Source organism: Macrobrachium rosenbergii, chromosome 57, assembly GCF_040412425.1.
Source record: "Macrobrachium rosenbergii isolate ZJJX-2024 chromosome 57, ASM4041242v1, whole genome shotgun sequence".
In the NCBI taxonomy this organism is placed as follows: domain Eukaryota; kingdom Metazoa; phylum Arthropoda; class Malacostraca; order Decapoda; family Palaemonidae; genus Macrobrachium; species Macrobrachium rosenbergii.
In genome coordinates this window covers 2,739,602-2,755,000 of record NC_089797.1, presented here as the reverse complement: position 1 = coordinate 2,755,000, position 15,399 = coordinate 2,739,602, and the positions used below count along the sequence as shown (strand labels likewise).

Below are 15,399 nucleotides of genomic sequence, written 5' to 3'. Positions count from 1 at the left end.
TGATTGTTCTTGAAATGATGGGCGTGTTCTATTATGTAAAACGGTGAAGTATTTTTCCTAACATACACACACACACACACACATATGTGTGTGTGTGTATGTGCGTGCCTTATCGTTAAACCATCTGATTACGCTGAAGCATAGTTAAATGAAAGAAAATATATATCTACTATGCCACCCTAACTCCTTGTAAACAGGAATCTTCTTATGCTTTTTATTATATAAAAAAATTATATAAAAATGCAATAGCGCTGCCTCCTGTTCCCATATATTGCTTGAAGGATGATAACAGAATATTTAAAGATTAAAATAAAAATAATGTTATCTCACTCAGTCAAATATTTGATGCCGTTTTAGCACCAAATGTCATACGGTTTAAAAGTCTTCACCAACTGAATTGGTTAAGAAACAATGGGTAGTGCCATTAGTGCACCTCACGGGGTACACTGTAGGCATTGCTAAAGCTTCTTTGCAGCGTCCCTTCGGCCCCTAGCTGCAACCCCTTTCATTCCTTTTACTGAACCTCCATTCATATTATCTTTCTTCCATCTTGCTATCCACCCTCTCCTAACAATTGATTCATAGTGCAACTGCTTTGAGGTTTTCCTCCTGTTACACCTTTCAAACCTTTCTACTCTCAATTTACTTTCCAGCACCGAATGACCTCATAGGTCCCAGTGCTTGGCCTATGGCCTAAACTCTATATTCCATTCCTGGATAAAGTTTGCGAGGTTCCCACTTGGTATAAAGACTGGAAAATGGTCAGTCTGTTTCGCTGAGGTCCTCACAAGTCAAGATTAGGTCAATAATACTTTTGTAATAAGGCATGTAAAGATCAGGCAGTTCACCTAAGGTCACCTAGACACAAAAAAAAAAAGTAAAAAATGCGTCGAAGAAAGTTTTCTGTACTGCGTATAACCAAGGCCACTGAAAATAGATCTATCTTTCGGTGGTCTCTGTATAATTCTGTCCCATATCGTTGCCAGAAGCACGATTATGGCTAAATTTAATCTTAAATAAATTTAAAAACTACTGAGGTTAGAGGGCTGCAATTTGGTATGTTTGATGATTGGAGGGTGAAAGATCAACATACCAATTTGCAGCCCTCTATCCTCACTAGTTTTGAAGATATGAGGGCGGACAGAAAAGTGCGGACGGACAGACAAAGCCGGCACAGTAGTTTTCTTTTCCAGAAAACTAATGAAATAGATATTCAAGGTCAGAATGCTGCACTATAGACTGCTATTAATGAAACTCACTGAAACTAACTGCAACCGTGCATCGTTTGAACCTGCTGGTGGTGACCAAGATAACAATGAAACTCACTAAAACTAACTGCAACCCACTGAAACTAACTGCAACCCACTGCAACCCACTGAAACTTGCAACCCACTGATCACTGATAGTCATGCAAACCCACTGAAAACTAAAACCTATCTTTTCTGATACAAATATGTTCGGCGTTATTTTCTCACTTACAGTCATCATCCACGAAATATTGGACGAAGTCCTCGAAGGACCCGACGTAATCGTGCATCGTGTTGATCCTGCAGTGGTGGTGATAGGATACAATGACGTCCTTCGGATTCCTGGCCATGTAAACCACCTGGGTTAAGGAGAAGGAGAAGGATTTGGGTGAAAATGATCATGACAGGCACCATATGCAATGCACTATATGCAATGCATCATAAACGGGAGCTAATGACAAAACCACTAGGAATTTATTACAATTCACCCTGTATTTTACAAATTTATTTATATTGTTATATATTCATTTATTAATTTATCTTTTCTGTATGTATATGTATGCATATATACTGTATATTTATATACATATACATATATACATATGTATATATATACAGATACATATACATATATATATATACATACTTTATATATATATATATATATATATATATTTATATATATATATGTAGTATGTGTGTATATATATATATATATATATATATATATATATATATATATATATATATATATATATATATATATATATATATATATATATATATATATCACAAAATAGCCACACAACTTCAATATGTACTGTATATATATTCATATTACTCGTGTTAGGCTTGGATCCCAGATTCTTACATTAGCAAGGTACAAGGCTGAGAGAGAGAGAGAGAGAGAGAGAGAGAGAGAGAGAGAGAGAGAGAGAGAGAGAGAGAGAGAGATCAAACGCATATTCAATAATCACGAACAGAATCCCAAATATAAAAAAAAAATCGACTAACTCGAGTAATATAAAAACTAAATCCAGCATTCACTGACAGTCATTTTTTTTCCTTTCCCAGCACCCAATATCACGACATATCATCCTACCATTAATCCAGCGAATATTATTAACCGGGAATCCTCGTCCACAGAGCAAATGACGACTCTTACGCAGCGACCTGCATACACACACAAAAATTAAAAATCTTCCTTTGAGCCGTCGCGTCAAAGGAACCACATCAAACGACGCCGACAGATCAGATCCACAAAACTGATGACTGAGCCGCGAAAGTTAAAATGTCATTCGCCCATGTCCCTTCAGTCGAGCTGGGCCTGAAACCCACTGAAACTAACTGCAACCCACTGAAACCCGCTGAAACTAACTGCAACCTACTGGAACCCACTGAAACCCACTGCAACCCACTGAAACCCACTGTAACCCACTGAAACCCACTGAAACTAACTGCAACTCACTGAAACCCACTGAAACTAACTGCAACCCACTGAAACCCACTGAAATTAACCGTAACCCACTGAAACCCACTGAAATCCGGTGGAACCCGAAAGTCAATTACTAAAATATATTTCCAACCCCCCATCAAAATGTTGCTGCGGTGGCAAACCACAAACTCTTTTTTTTTTTATTTGTCAGTATTTATTTTTTAGTATTTATTTTTTTTCTTTTTCGGAAACCTACTACCGACCTTCCTGCCTTTGAAATACCGAAACCCACAGAAACCAAATGAAACTCGAAAGCCAATATAATACTGAAATATATATATTTTTTCCCCTGGAAATGTTGCTGCGAGCATAAAATCACGATGGCAAACCGCAAATTCTGTTTTTGATCTTCTCTTTTTCTTGTTTATTTTGTTGATTTTTCGGACACCCGTCCACCTACCTTCCTACCTTTGAAAGTCTGAAGCTCACTGAAACCCACAGAAACTCACAAAAGCCCACTAAAACACGAAAATCAATTACTAAAATATATTTTTTCTCATCAAAATGTTTCTGGGAATCGTAACTCCCGACGGCAAACCACAATCTCCCCTTTTTTTTTTTTTTATTTCTTGCTTGAAACCCACACAAACCTGGAAGTCAATCTTATACTAATACACACACACACACACACACACACACACACACACACACACATATATATATATATATATATATATATATATATATATATATATATATATATATATATATATATATATATATATATATATATATTTTCCTCGAAATAATGCTACGAATCCAAACTCGTAACGGCAAACCACAACCCTTTTTTTTAAAAGACAATTTTTCATTTACTTTGTGCTTTTTCGAAAACCTTCCACCTACCTTTGCCACAAACCCCCTTTTTTTAAAACAATTTTTCATTTATTTTTTGCTTTTTCGAAAACCTTCCACCTACCTTTACCACAAACTAACCTTTTTTTCTTAAAACAACTTTCCATTTTTTATTTTTTGCCCTTTCGAAAACCTACCACCTACCTTTGCCACAAACCCCCCTTTTTTTTTTAAACAATTTTTCATTTAGTTTTTGCTTTTTCGAAAAACCACTACCTACCTTTCCCACAAACTAACATTTTTTTAAAAACAATTTTTCATTTATTTTTTACTTTTCCGGAAACCCGCCACCTACCTTTGAAACGTCGAGGAGCGTCGGAGGCAGGAGTGAAAATGGCAGATGCGTTTTGATGGTGCGAGGCTCCGGAATGGCCTGGGACATTTGCAACATGAAGCCATTCAAGGGGTTTTTGAAAGGGCAGAACTGTATGAAGGCCCGCGCTAATGGGTCGTTCCATGAAGGCAGCGTTTTCAGGGATGGTTTGTGAAACAACATGTCCATCCTGGAATAAAGAAAAAAAAAATATGTAACTGAGGGTTGGGGGCGAAAAAAAAAAAGTTTGGATGACTTTATAGGGATGGTAATTCTTGTCCAGCTTTCTCTTCTCTCTCTCTCTCTCTTTCTCTATATATATATATATATATATATATATATATATATATATATATATATATATATATATATATATATATATATATATATATAGCTTTCTCTTCTCTCTCTCTCTTATATATATATATATATATATATATATATATATATATATATATATATAATATAAACACTCAGTCTTACAAAGCAAACAATTCTCCTCATTAACAAACTTATACATTGACCTTCTGGATACTGTGATCTGCGCCATTTAAAAACCAACAAAAATATCTTCTTGACTTACTCTAGAAACGGAGATCTCACGAAAATGAATTTGTGGGCCTCTGGGTTGTCAAGATTTGGGTTATTCCTCATGGTCCACACAATCTCCTGGGTCCATGTTGTGCCACATTTGGGGTACGTCATGACGAAGACGTCTGAGCTCTTTATCTGCAACATATATTAAAATTTCTTCTATGTTCAGCCCTGCCACTATGTTGAATAAAATAAAATAAAGCCACTGTGTTGAATAAAATCAAATAAAGCCACTATGTTGAACAAAATAAAATAAAGCCACCATGTTGAATAAAATCAAATAAAGCCACTGTGTTGAATAAAATCAAATAAAGCCACTATGTTGAACAAAATAAAATAAAGCCACTGTGTTGAATAAAATAAAATAAAGCCACTATATTGAATAAAATAAAATAAAGCCACTATGTTGAATAAAATAAAATAAAGCCACTGCGTTGAATAAAATAAAATAAAGAAACTGTGTTGAGCAAAATAAAATAAATAAACTGTCTTGAATAAAATAAAATAAAATAAATTAATGCCACTGATAAAATTAAATGTTGAAAAAATAAAATAAAGCCACTAAGTTGAATAAAATTAAGTGAAGCCACTATTTTGAATAAGATAAAATAAAGCCACTATGATATATAGAAGAAAATAAAGCCTTTATTTTAAATGATATGAAATAAAGTCACTATGTTGAATGAAATAAAATAATGACACCATGTTGAATAAAATAAAATAAAGCCACAATGTTGAATACAATTAAATAAAGCCAATATGTTGAAATAAAAAAATAAAATAAAATAAATAAAACCACTGTACTATATTGAAAAAACCACTGTATGAAAAATAAAAAAGCCATTCAAATGAAAAAAAAATAAAACCACAATGTTGAATAAAATGAACTAAACCCCATTTGTTGAATAAAATTAAGCTACAACGTTGAAAAAAGGGAATAAAGCTGTGATGTTGAATAAAATCAAATCAAATCACTGTGTTGAATAAAGTAAAACAAAGCAAAGTTTTTAAATGAAATAAAATAATACCCCCATGCCGAAATAAAAAAAAAAAACACTGCTTTGAATAAAAACGAAGTAAAGGCAATATGTTGACCTGTTGCTTACCTTCTAAAAACAAATCATATAATTGCTAATTGTACACCAGACATGTTGTTCAGTTCCGGTTTCATCTATCTATAAACAACGACGGAAATTAGGAGGTTCAGTCTGTTTGCTAAAGGCCAGTACTTTAAAATCCAAGTCAGTGAGCGGATGGTCTTGTGCTAAACTGTGCTCTCTTGTGGCCGTAAAGGGTGATTTGAAGGAAGAAACTTGGTTGTAGCAGAAAGATAAAAACCTCTTCTGTGTTCCAAAGTTCTGTGTCTGAGTCAGCGAGAGAGAGAGAAAGAGAGAGAGGGGTCCCGCGTATCGCAGACCAAGGTCAAAAGAAAGAGAAGGCCTGCTCACTTCCTCCCAAAATGCCCCATGTAGGAGGAAGGTTTGTCTACCTACTTATTGCGTCAGCACGTGAATTGCCGTAATGAGCAGGTTTACCTCTAAGATACGTCATCGGCTACGTGGTTAACCCAGGTGGGAGGAGGCGACTCCACCCAACTGGGTAGACCTTGTCTCTTTTGGCCTTGTGGTAGACCACAAAAAGAGCAAGTAAACAAGCAAACAAGTAAACGACACAGAAACTAAAAGGTCTACTGCAGGAAAGTAGCTGTCTCTCTCCATAGTTACCTAACGGCAAAAGTGTTGTTAAAAACAAAGTGGAACCTGACTCGAGGGAAACTATGTTGTAGCATTTCTTGTAACCTTTTTGCGGAACATAAAACTACTGTAACCAAGGTAAGGTAAATTTAAAGTACTTTTACATCTTTGCTATCAGTAACGTAAGCCGGTCTGGGACAAAACTTCTCATTTAGGAAATTTATAAGAATTTCGTAAAGTGCAAATATGGGGTGAGGATTCTCAGTAAAATAATTCTGGAGGAAAAGGTCTATTTATCATAGTACGTATCAAATTAAGTTTCCATAACTTTAGAGAAAAACTGAGGCAATTTAATCCCAAGCCAGTAAATGTACTTTTCCCGTATTCAGAAGTTTCAGATGTTCCTCTATTTCTGTATAACTGAGTATCCAAAAATAACAGCTTACTACCCTGTTCCGTTGCAAAGTAAAATAAAAGTTAGGTTGACGAGAATTTAAAATATTCATAAAACAAATCCACGCCTGAAAGTCCCTTGAATACAAGGAAAGTGTCACCCACATCCCAACGGTAAAACAAAAGTTTGAAAAAAGCACTATGGCGTTCCGACACCCAAATTTTTTCACACTATAGAAAACAATCTGCATATATAGGTCCAAAGGAATTTCCCTATTGCGACTCCATCTGTTTATATAATTTACCATCAAAAGTAAAAAATGCCATCAGCAGTAGCCAATTGTAATAATTTTTGTAAGTCAGTTTTTTGAAGACCAAATGTTGATATATGATTTTGATAGATATTATTAATATTATCAGTTTTTTCTTTTGATTGGATATTCGTGAAAACAGAGGTTATATCAAGACTAGCCATCGAAGCATCTTGGCTAAAACTGAAAGAACATTAGTCTTTGACAAATTTAGAAGAATCAGAAATGTTAAACTCATTAAAAGTTCAGGGGATTCTATTTGTATATTCGTATTTTTATATTGTATTTTCAGTGTATACTTTCTGTCCTTTTTACGTTTTATTATAATTTTTAATCTTGGAGTTTTATTTGCTTTTTTTGTGGTTAAGGTTTTAGTAAGACAGTTAATTTTATTGCAATTTTCAACGATATTTATGTTTTGTCAATAATCCTCAATCTCATATGAGTTTACTATGTGCATCGAGAGCTTGCAAAATGAAATATTCTAGCTGGTCTTGTCAATATTATTTATTATCTAAATATATATATATATATATATATATATATATATATATATATATATATATATATATATATATATATATATATATACATATATATATATATATATATATATATATATATATATATATATATATAATATATAAATATATATATATATATATATATATATATATATATACATATACTATATATATATAAATAAATAAACAGACTTCATATCCAACTCGCAAACGTTTAGAAAATTTTCATTACAAATTGGAAAGGTTTTTAGTGATGAAACTGTCTCAAGGGCTGTACCAACATTAAAGCCATTTCGGCCGATGCTTGCGTCCCCTGAACTTTCTGACAGCCCAAGACCTAAAATTAGCCAGATGTGACCCGCCTGAAAGATATTAGAGAGAGAGAGAGAGAGAGAGATAGAGAGAGAGATGTGATAGAGAGTCATATATAGATAGAGAGAGAGTGGTTGTCATCATATATATATATATACATACAATTACATTTATACACATTTAGGTGCTTATATATTGAATGGAATCTAATTGCAGTCTTGAATATATACACACACATATACTATTATTATTAAACAGACTTATTATTAAATTATTATTATTATTATTATTTTTTTAACTTCTGACTGACGAAGACCTAAAATTAGCCAATGTGACCCCTGAGAGAGAGAGAGAGAGAAGAATAATAGAGAGAGAGAGAGAGAGAGAGAGAGAGAGTAATCAAGCAATTGTATTTGCATTTATTATTGGATTATTATCTATTACTGAGTATTATTATTATTATTATTTTTGACATAATAATAATAATAATAATAATAATAATAATAATAATAATAATAATAATAATAATAATAATAATAATAATAATGATGATGATAATATCTTATTATTATTATTGTCATTATTATTATTATTAAATTATTATTTATGAGTAGGCAATAACCATTCCCCTGCTTCCAAAATTATGTATATTTTTCTTGCTAATTACCTGGATTTATATAATATTGTTAATAGTTCTCTGAAATGCCTATATGGTCCATCTATATAAAATCTGGACCACCTCGAAAATGGAACATTGAGACTAAAACCATAAAGCCCAACAAAAGTTCTAAAGCACCACATATCCATACAGTGGTATAACTCCATTTCCATGTCAAGAGAAGAAATAAAATATCTCTACAGTAAAGCCACCGAACGGATTAGATTACTTATTTATTTATCTATTTTTTTCCCCCAGTTTACATCCAGTTGATTGCCAGTGCACCCGAGTCATTAGATTACCATTGTTTCCAATATACAGGCTGTTAATTAAATTCCGAAGGCCATAAATAACAAATAACGCCAGTCGGTTCTATTTAGGGGAATATTTTCCCGAAATGTCAGTTTATTTGAAGAGAGCCTTCAGTTCGAATATCAGTATGCATAGATGATTATTTTCGGTTGGGTTTTCCTAGGCTGAAAGGTTTTGTTTGGTACGGACTTGTGACTGACTGAGAGAGAGAGAGAGAGAGAGAGAGAGAGAGAGAGAGAGAGAAAACAGCTGCCTATGTGCAAATTTCATATCGTATAGTCTCGTAAAATTTCAAATTCTTTCCTCATACTATCATGAATAACAGAGAGAGAGAGAGAGAGAGAGAGAGAGAGAGAGAGAGAGAGAGAGAGAGAGAGAGAGAGAGAGGGTAATCGAAGTTTATGAAATAACCATCTACGCGTGAATTTCCTTGGCCAAGATCTCATGATGTTTCGGAATTTTCTCTCATATTATTAGGAGAGAGAGAGAGAGAGAGAGAGAGAGAGAGAGAGAGAGAGAGAGAGAGAGAGGGTAATCGAAGACTATGAAATAACTCCCTATGCTTCGAAATCTTCGTTCATATCATAATGATTAGAAAGCTGGATTTCATTGGCATGAATAAACTAAGCAGTCATTTTAGCTCAATGGAAAGTAACCCACACCTAACTTGACCTTATCAGCCTGCTACTTATCAATAAAGGTCATAGCAGACACCTTCTGGAAAGCTGTTTTCGTAAGCAACTTGATACTTGTACCCCTACCTATCTATCGAGGACCTCTTCTGGAAAATGGTATCCCTTAGTAGATACCAAGATGAAGTAACGACCTTAAAAAGGATTATTCAGCCGTGAAGTCAATCCGGGTAGCTAGCTGTACCTGTCTACTGTTCTACTAATAATGGACTGGAATATGAAATTTAGGCCAGGAACCAAGAGCTAGGATCTATGACGTCATTCAGCGCTGAAATGGAAATTGAGATTAGAAAGGTTTGAAAGATGTAACAGGAGGAAAACCTCTCAGCTGCACTATGAATCATTTCCAGGAGAGGAAGTATAAGATGGAAGAAAGAGAATATGAACGGATGTACAGCTAAAAGAACGAAAGGGGTTGCAGCTAGGGGCCGAAGGAACGCCGCAAAGAATCTCAAGTAATGCCTACAGTGCACCGCATGAGGTGCACTCACGACGCTGCCTCCTTGCAGTAACCAGGGCGCTGTTTTCCAATCGTATGACCTTTCTCCAGGCACAGCAATCTTTCAAAACCCGGTAGGAAGGTAGTGCCGTCATTGTACCTCACGCGGTGCACTGTAGGCATCGCTTCAGGTTCTCCGCAGCGTCCCTTCGGCCCCTAGGAGCAACCTCTTTCATTCGTTTTACTGTGCCTCCGTTCATATTATCTTTATTCAATCTTACTTTCCTCAAGTCTCTCCTAACAATTGATTCACAGAGCAAATGCGAGGTTTTCCTCCTGTTACACCTTTCAACCCTCCTTTTCTCTCAGTTTCCCTTTCAGCTCTGAATGACCTCATACGTCCCAGCGCTTGGCCTTTGGTCTAAATTCTATATTCTATTGTAATCTGTCAAAATTCCCAACTGCTCCGTGAATATCAACACCGACTGAATCTCAAGTCCACAGAAACACCGGTTTATATCTTACCTTCCAAGAGAACTTCAGGATTTCTCTCGTCGACTGACCTGCAAGCCTGCAAGATGAACTGCGCTCCCTGGAAGGAATGCTGATGGGCAAGACCGGTCTACGCCCTAACTGAGACACATCCCAAGACCCACAACCATGCCCTAGAGTTCCTTGAACCAGGCGCTCATGCCCACGCCCATGACTCTGTGCTTACATTATGCCCGTGGGGTTGGACTGGGGCATTCAGCATAGAACCAATGAAATTATATATATATATATATATATATATATATATATATATATATATATATATATATATATATATATATATATATATATATATATGTGTGTGTGTGTGTGTGTGTGTGTGTGTGTGTGTGTGTGGATGTGGTAATGACCGTTTGAAGTATTGATAAATTTCAGTGCACTGAATAATTCTCAAACACTCGGAGAGATATTCACATTTGAAAGGCATATTGAATTTAAAAAATCGTTACTAAAATTTCTCAGATGCAAAGTCAGAGAGAGAGAGAGAGAGAGAGAGAGAGAGAGAGAGAGAGAGAGAGAGAGAGACAGGGGGGTGATCGTGCACAGAAGGGAACTTTAAAACCAGAAGAGTTTTTTGTCTAGCAAATCATATAGAGCAGTAATAATATCGTGCTTGTCTTCCAGAGAGAGAGAGAGAGAGAGAGAGAGAGAGATGACTGAAGACAATTTTTCTAAGAATTAATGATCGATAAATGATACAGGTAAATAATTACGTACGAAAGACTAAAACGCGAGAGAGAGAGAGAGAGAGAGAGAGATGACTGAAGACAATTTTTCTAAGAATTAATGATCGATAAATGATACAGGTAGATAATTACGTAGAAAGAGAAAACGAGAGAGAGAGAGAGAGAGAGAGAGAGAGAGAGAGAGAGAGAGAGAGAGAGAGATGACTGAAGACAATTTTTCTAAGAATTAATGATCGATAAATGATACAGTTAGATAATTACGTACGAAAGGCTAAAACGTCTTCCAGAGAGAGAGAGAGAGAGAGAGAGAGAGAGAGAGAGAGAGAGAGAGAGAGAGAGAGAGAGAGAGAGAGCGTTTGAATAATTTCCCAGACAACCTCTGTAACGAAGCCTCCTCACCTGAAAGTTGTAAATCCTGTCTGCAAAGCGAGCGAAATTCGCAGGGAACAGCCACCTCCCTGGGGTAAGCCGGACCAGGCCATGGGGGTAACCTTTCCAGTCCCTGTCCTGCTTCGCCTTCTCTTCCTTTGATAATGGTTCCAGTACGTGGCCGCTTTCCAGTTCAAACGGTTCCTGGAATGTTCCAGGATGGAATTAGAAATGTTGCATTTAATAGGGTCGAGTTATGTCATGAATTTGTTGGGTGAAAATATGTAAATATATGTATAGATATATGAGTGAATATCTCTCTCTCTCTCTCTCTCTCTCTCTCTCTCTCTATATATATATATATAGAGATAATATATATATATATATATATATATGTGTGTATACCTGTATACATACTGTAGATAGAGAGAGTAGACATATATGTGTGTGTATACGTGTATACATACTGTATATATACGTATAAATATACATCCTTATATATATATATATATATATATATATATATATATATATATATATATATATATATATATATATGTTCCGTAATCATCTCTCCTCTTCATGTGCAACATTTTCACAAAATTCCTGTTTTAGATTATGAAAAAAAAATTACTAATTGATATTCATTGATAGATATGAAATCGTCCTCATCATAACTGGTGAGAAGCTCGTAATATTTTAAGTTAATAATATCACATTGAAAATGCTTGATTTCCATACATATGCCACTCAGATAATACATTTGGAATAGTACAATTGGTATTATACATCTGGTATACTGTAATACACTGGGGATAGGACAATTGATATAAGACATTTGGTATAATACATTTGGCATCCCACCACTGTCCTTGTGAGTCTACACAATGATTCTGCATTTCACTTCAGCGATCAATGTGTCAAAGTGTGACATCCGTTGTGCAAGTCATGCACGAGGTTTCGCAATAGGAAATTGATATTCTCTCTCTCTCTCCACTAACAATCGTGCAAAGGATTGTACTCTTAGGTTTAAAGGGCCTTCCTGGCCTCTCTCTCTCTCTCTCTCTCTCTCTCTCTCTCTCTTTACCAGTCCACTAATAATCGTGCAGAGGATTCTATTCTTAAGTTTAAAGGGCCTACCTGGCCTCTCTCTCTCTCTCTCTCTCTCTCTCAGTACAGTAGAGCCCTGTGGCTCAAGGAATGAAATCCTCTAAAAAGGCAGTTACTCTGCTAGTAGAGAGAGAGAGAGAGAGAGAGAGAGAGAGAGAGAGAGAGAGAGAGAGAGAGAGAGAGAGAGAGAGAGAGAGTAGGAAGGCCCCTGAAGGTCTAAGCTCAGAATCCTCTACATGGTTCTTAGTGGGCTGTTACAGATGTAGAGAGAGAGAGAGAGAGAGAGAGAGAGGAGAATTCCGTATTCCTTCAAAATGTACGCTCCATCCTATTGTAATATCAAAGTATCATACCTCGTCGAGGTAATCCTTACGTCACCGAGTCAAATTATTCATAAGTCTCATTAGATATTCCATACTTATCCTGCTCAGTAGCTGATAACATCCCCTTATCCCATAAGACATGTCAGAATGATATATGATCTGATTCTCATCAAAATGGTCGCCTGTTCTCTCTCTCTCTCTCTCTCTCTCTCTCTCTCTCTCTCTCTCTCTCTCTCTCTCTCTCTGTGTGTTATCGCACTTTTATTCTTTTGTTATGTTTCTGTGTTTGCGTTATTGTAATTTTTGTTGTTGTCATTAAATTTATTCTTTTTCTGTATTTATATTTTCTGTTATAATTTTTGTCATTGGTATAACTGTTAGCACGCGGTATTCAGTTCATATTAAGCCTATGTTGATGAATGGTTTATGTCAGTCCTGTATTGCCTGATGGCTTTGACTAGGCCTATGTTGCTTAATGGCTTTTACCAAGCGTATATTGTTAATTTTTTTTATTAGATCTGTATTGTCTAACGGATTTCGTCATATTGCGGTTTTGATTAGGCCTACGTTAATTTTTTATTATTAGAAAAGTTTTGTTATTAGGTCTATATTGCCTAACGGATTTCATCAAGCTTATATTGCCTAATGGTTTTGATTAGGTCTACGTTGCCTAATCGCTTTTATCAAGCCTATATTGCCAAATTTTTGTTATTAGGTCTATATTGCCTAACGGGTTTCATCAAGCTTATATTGCCTAAAGGTTTTGATTAGGGCTATATTGTCTAACGGGTTTCATCAAGCTTATATTGCCTAATGGTTTTGATTAGGTCTATATTGTCTAACGGTTTTCATCAAGCTTACATTGCCTAATGGTTTTGATTAGGTCTAAATCGCCTAACGGTTTTCATCAAGCTTATATTGCCTAATGGTTTTGATTAGGTCTATATTGCCTAACGGTTTTTATCAAGATTATATTGCCTAATAGTTTTGATTAGGACTATATTGCTTAAAGGTTTCCATCAAGCTTATATTGCCTAATGGTTTTGATTAGGTCTAAATTGCCTAAAGGCTTTTATCAAGCATACATTGCCTAATGCTTTTTATTAGGTCTGTATTGCCTAACGGTTTTCATCAAGCTTATATTGCCTAATGCTTTCATTAGGCCTATATTTCCAAACGGCCTTTAACAAGTCTTTCTTGAAAGCTAAGACGAATCACTTAATGACACAGCTGTCGTTTTAAGACAATGTACAACGCATCGCCTTAATCACTAATATAGCGAACACTTTAAAAGTCAAAGAAGACCACAGCAAACAAACGCACACTTCACACAAAGAACACTTTAACTACAGACACTTATTATTCACCAACGCGCCGATGCGCGGAACAATTCAAAAATAACTTTTCCCAAACGTTTCATTCAGATCAGCGACACTCACTTCCCCAACCCCACGAAAGAAGTGACCCAAGACAATCCCCATCCTCCCCAGAGAGCTGTCCACAACACTGTGGGAGTGTGGGCTGTGGGGACGAGAAGATCATTGCCAGGTGGTTGGGGAAGACGCTTCTTTAAGTTGCCCAGTGTGGGATTACCTTGAGTTGTCAAGTAGCACTGTCTGTTCTTGGGCAGAAAGAGCCGTTACAGTCATTCCTGTCTCTCTGTCCATGAGGTCTGGTCATTGGCCGAAATAACTGGCCCGGGGTGTATGGGATATTTGGCTTAATACTGGTATAGGCTCGATTGTATAACATTATATATATAAATATATTTATACACACACACACACACACACACTCACACACACACATATATATATATATATATATATATATATATATATATATATATATATATATATATATATATATATATATATATATATATATATATATATATATATATTAATGCTTGGTTCTAAGCGTTGCATAACGCGCCTTTGAAAGAAAACAAAAACAAAAAAGAATGAGCTGAATGAACTGCGCGCGCGAGAAAGCTTGGTGTTGTCATACCAGACCTTTGTAGCCCAAGGCCAAATGATATGCGAGAATATTTGTGTCTGTATATATTATATATATATATATATATATATATATATATATATATATATATATATATATATATATACATATACATATATGTGTGTATATATACATTCAAAGCAAACATAACAAAAGACATATTTGTCTAATAACAGCTAGCAACTCTTTAAGACGCTTTCGTAGCCTTGTTGAAATATATAACCCTATTTTTCTCTTGATTATTTAGGCTTGAAATTAACACAGCTTTATAAAATAAATTAACTATTTCTCTGTCTTACCTGAGGAGCAGTTACCAAAATAAACCAATTATTCATCCAGAAAATTAAGTAGATAGATAAAAAAACATTAACTGGCAACTACACATCTCCCAGCCGAGCCTTTCCGATCGGCCTGTGTCTAATTCTAGCATCTCATTTGACCTTGGGCTACGGAATCATTTGTGCCAATACCAAGGTCTCTCTCTCGCGCGCATTTCATTCA

At 35.3% G+C, this 15,399-nt stretch overlaps 1 protein-coding gene across 1 annotated transcript in view; it reads right to left on the bottom strand.

Annotated features, from left to right (window-relative positions):
* Positions 1-14,436, bottom strand: part of LOC136837109 (sulfotransferase 1C4-like) — a 16,067-nt gene extending 1,631 nt beyond the window's left edge. Inside the window, exons 1-5 of the mRNA XM_067101724.1 lie at positions 14,319-14,436; positions 11,477-11,650; positions 4,494-4,639; positions 3,893-4,100; positions 1,480-1,606 (exon numbers count right to left, since the gene is read on the bottom strand). Coding sequence (XP_066957825.1) covers positions 1,480-1,606; positions 3,893-4,100; positions 4,494-4,639; positions 11,477-11,650; positions 14,319-14,360 — 697 coding nt within the window. The 5' untranslated portion in view covers positions 14,361-14,436. The remainder of the gene's footprint in view (positions 1-1,479; positions 1,607-3,892; positions 4,101-4,493; positions 4,640-11,476; positions 11,651-14,318) is intronic.
* Between the last annotated feature and the right edge of the window lie 963 nt (positions 14,437-15,399).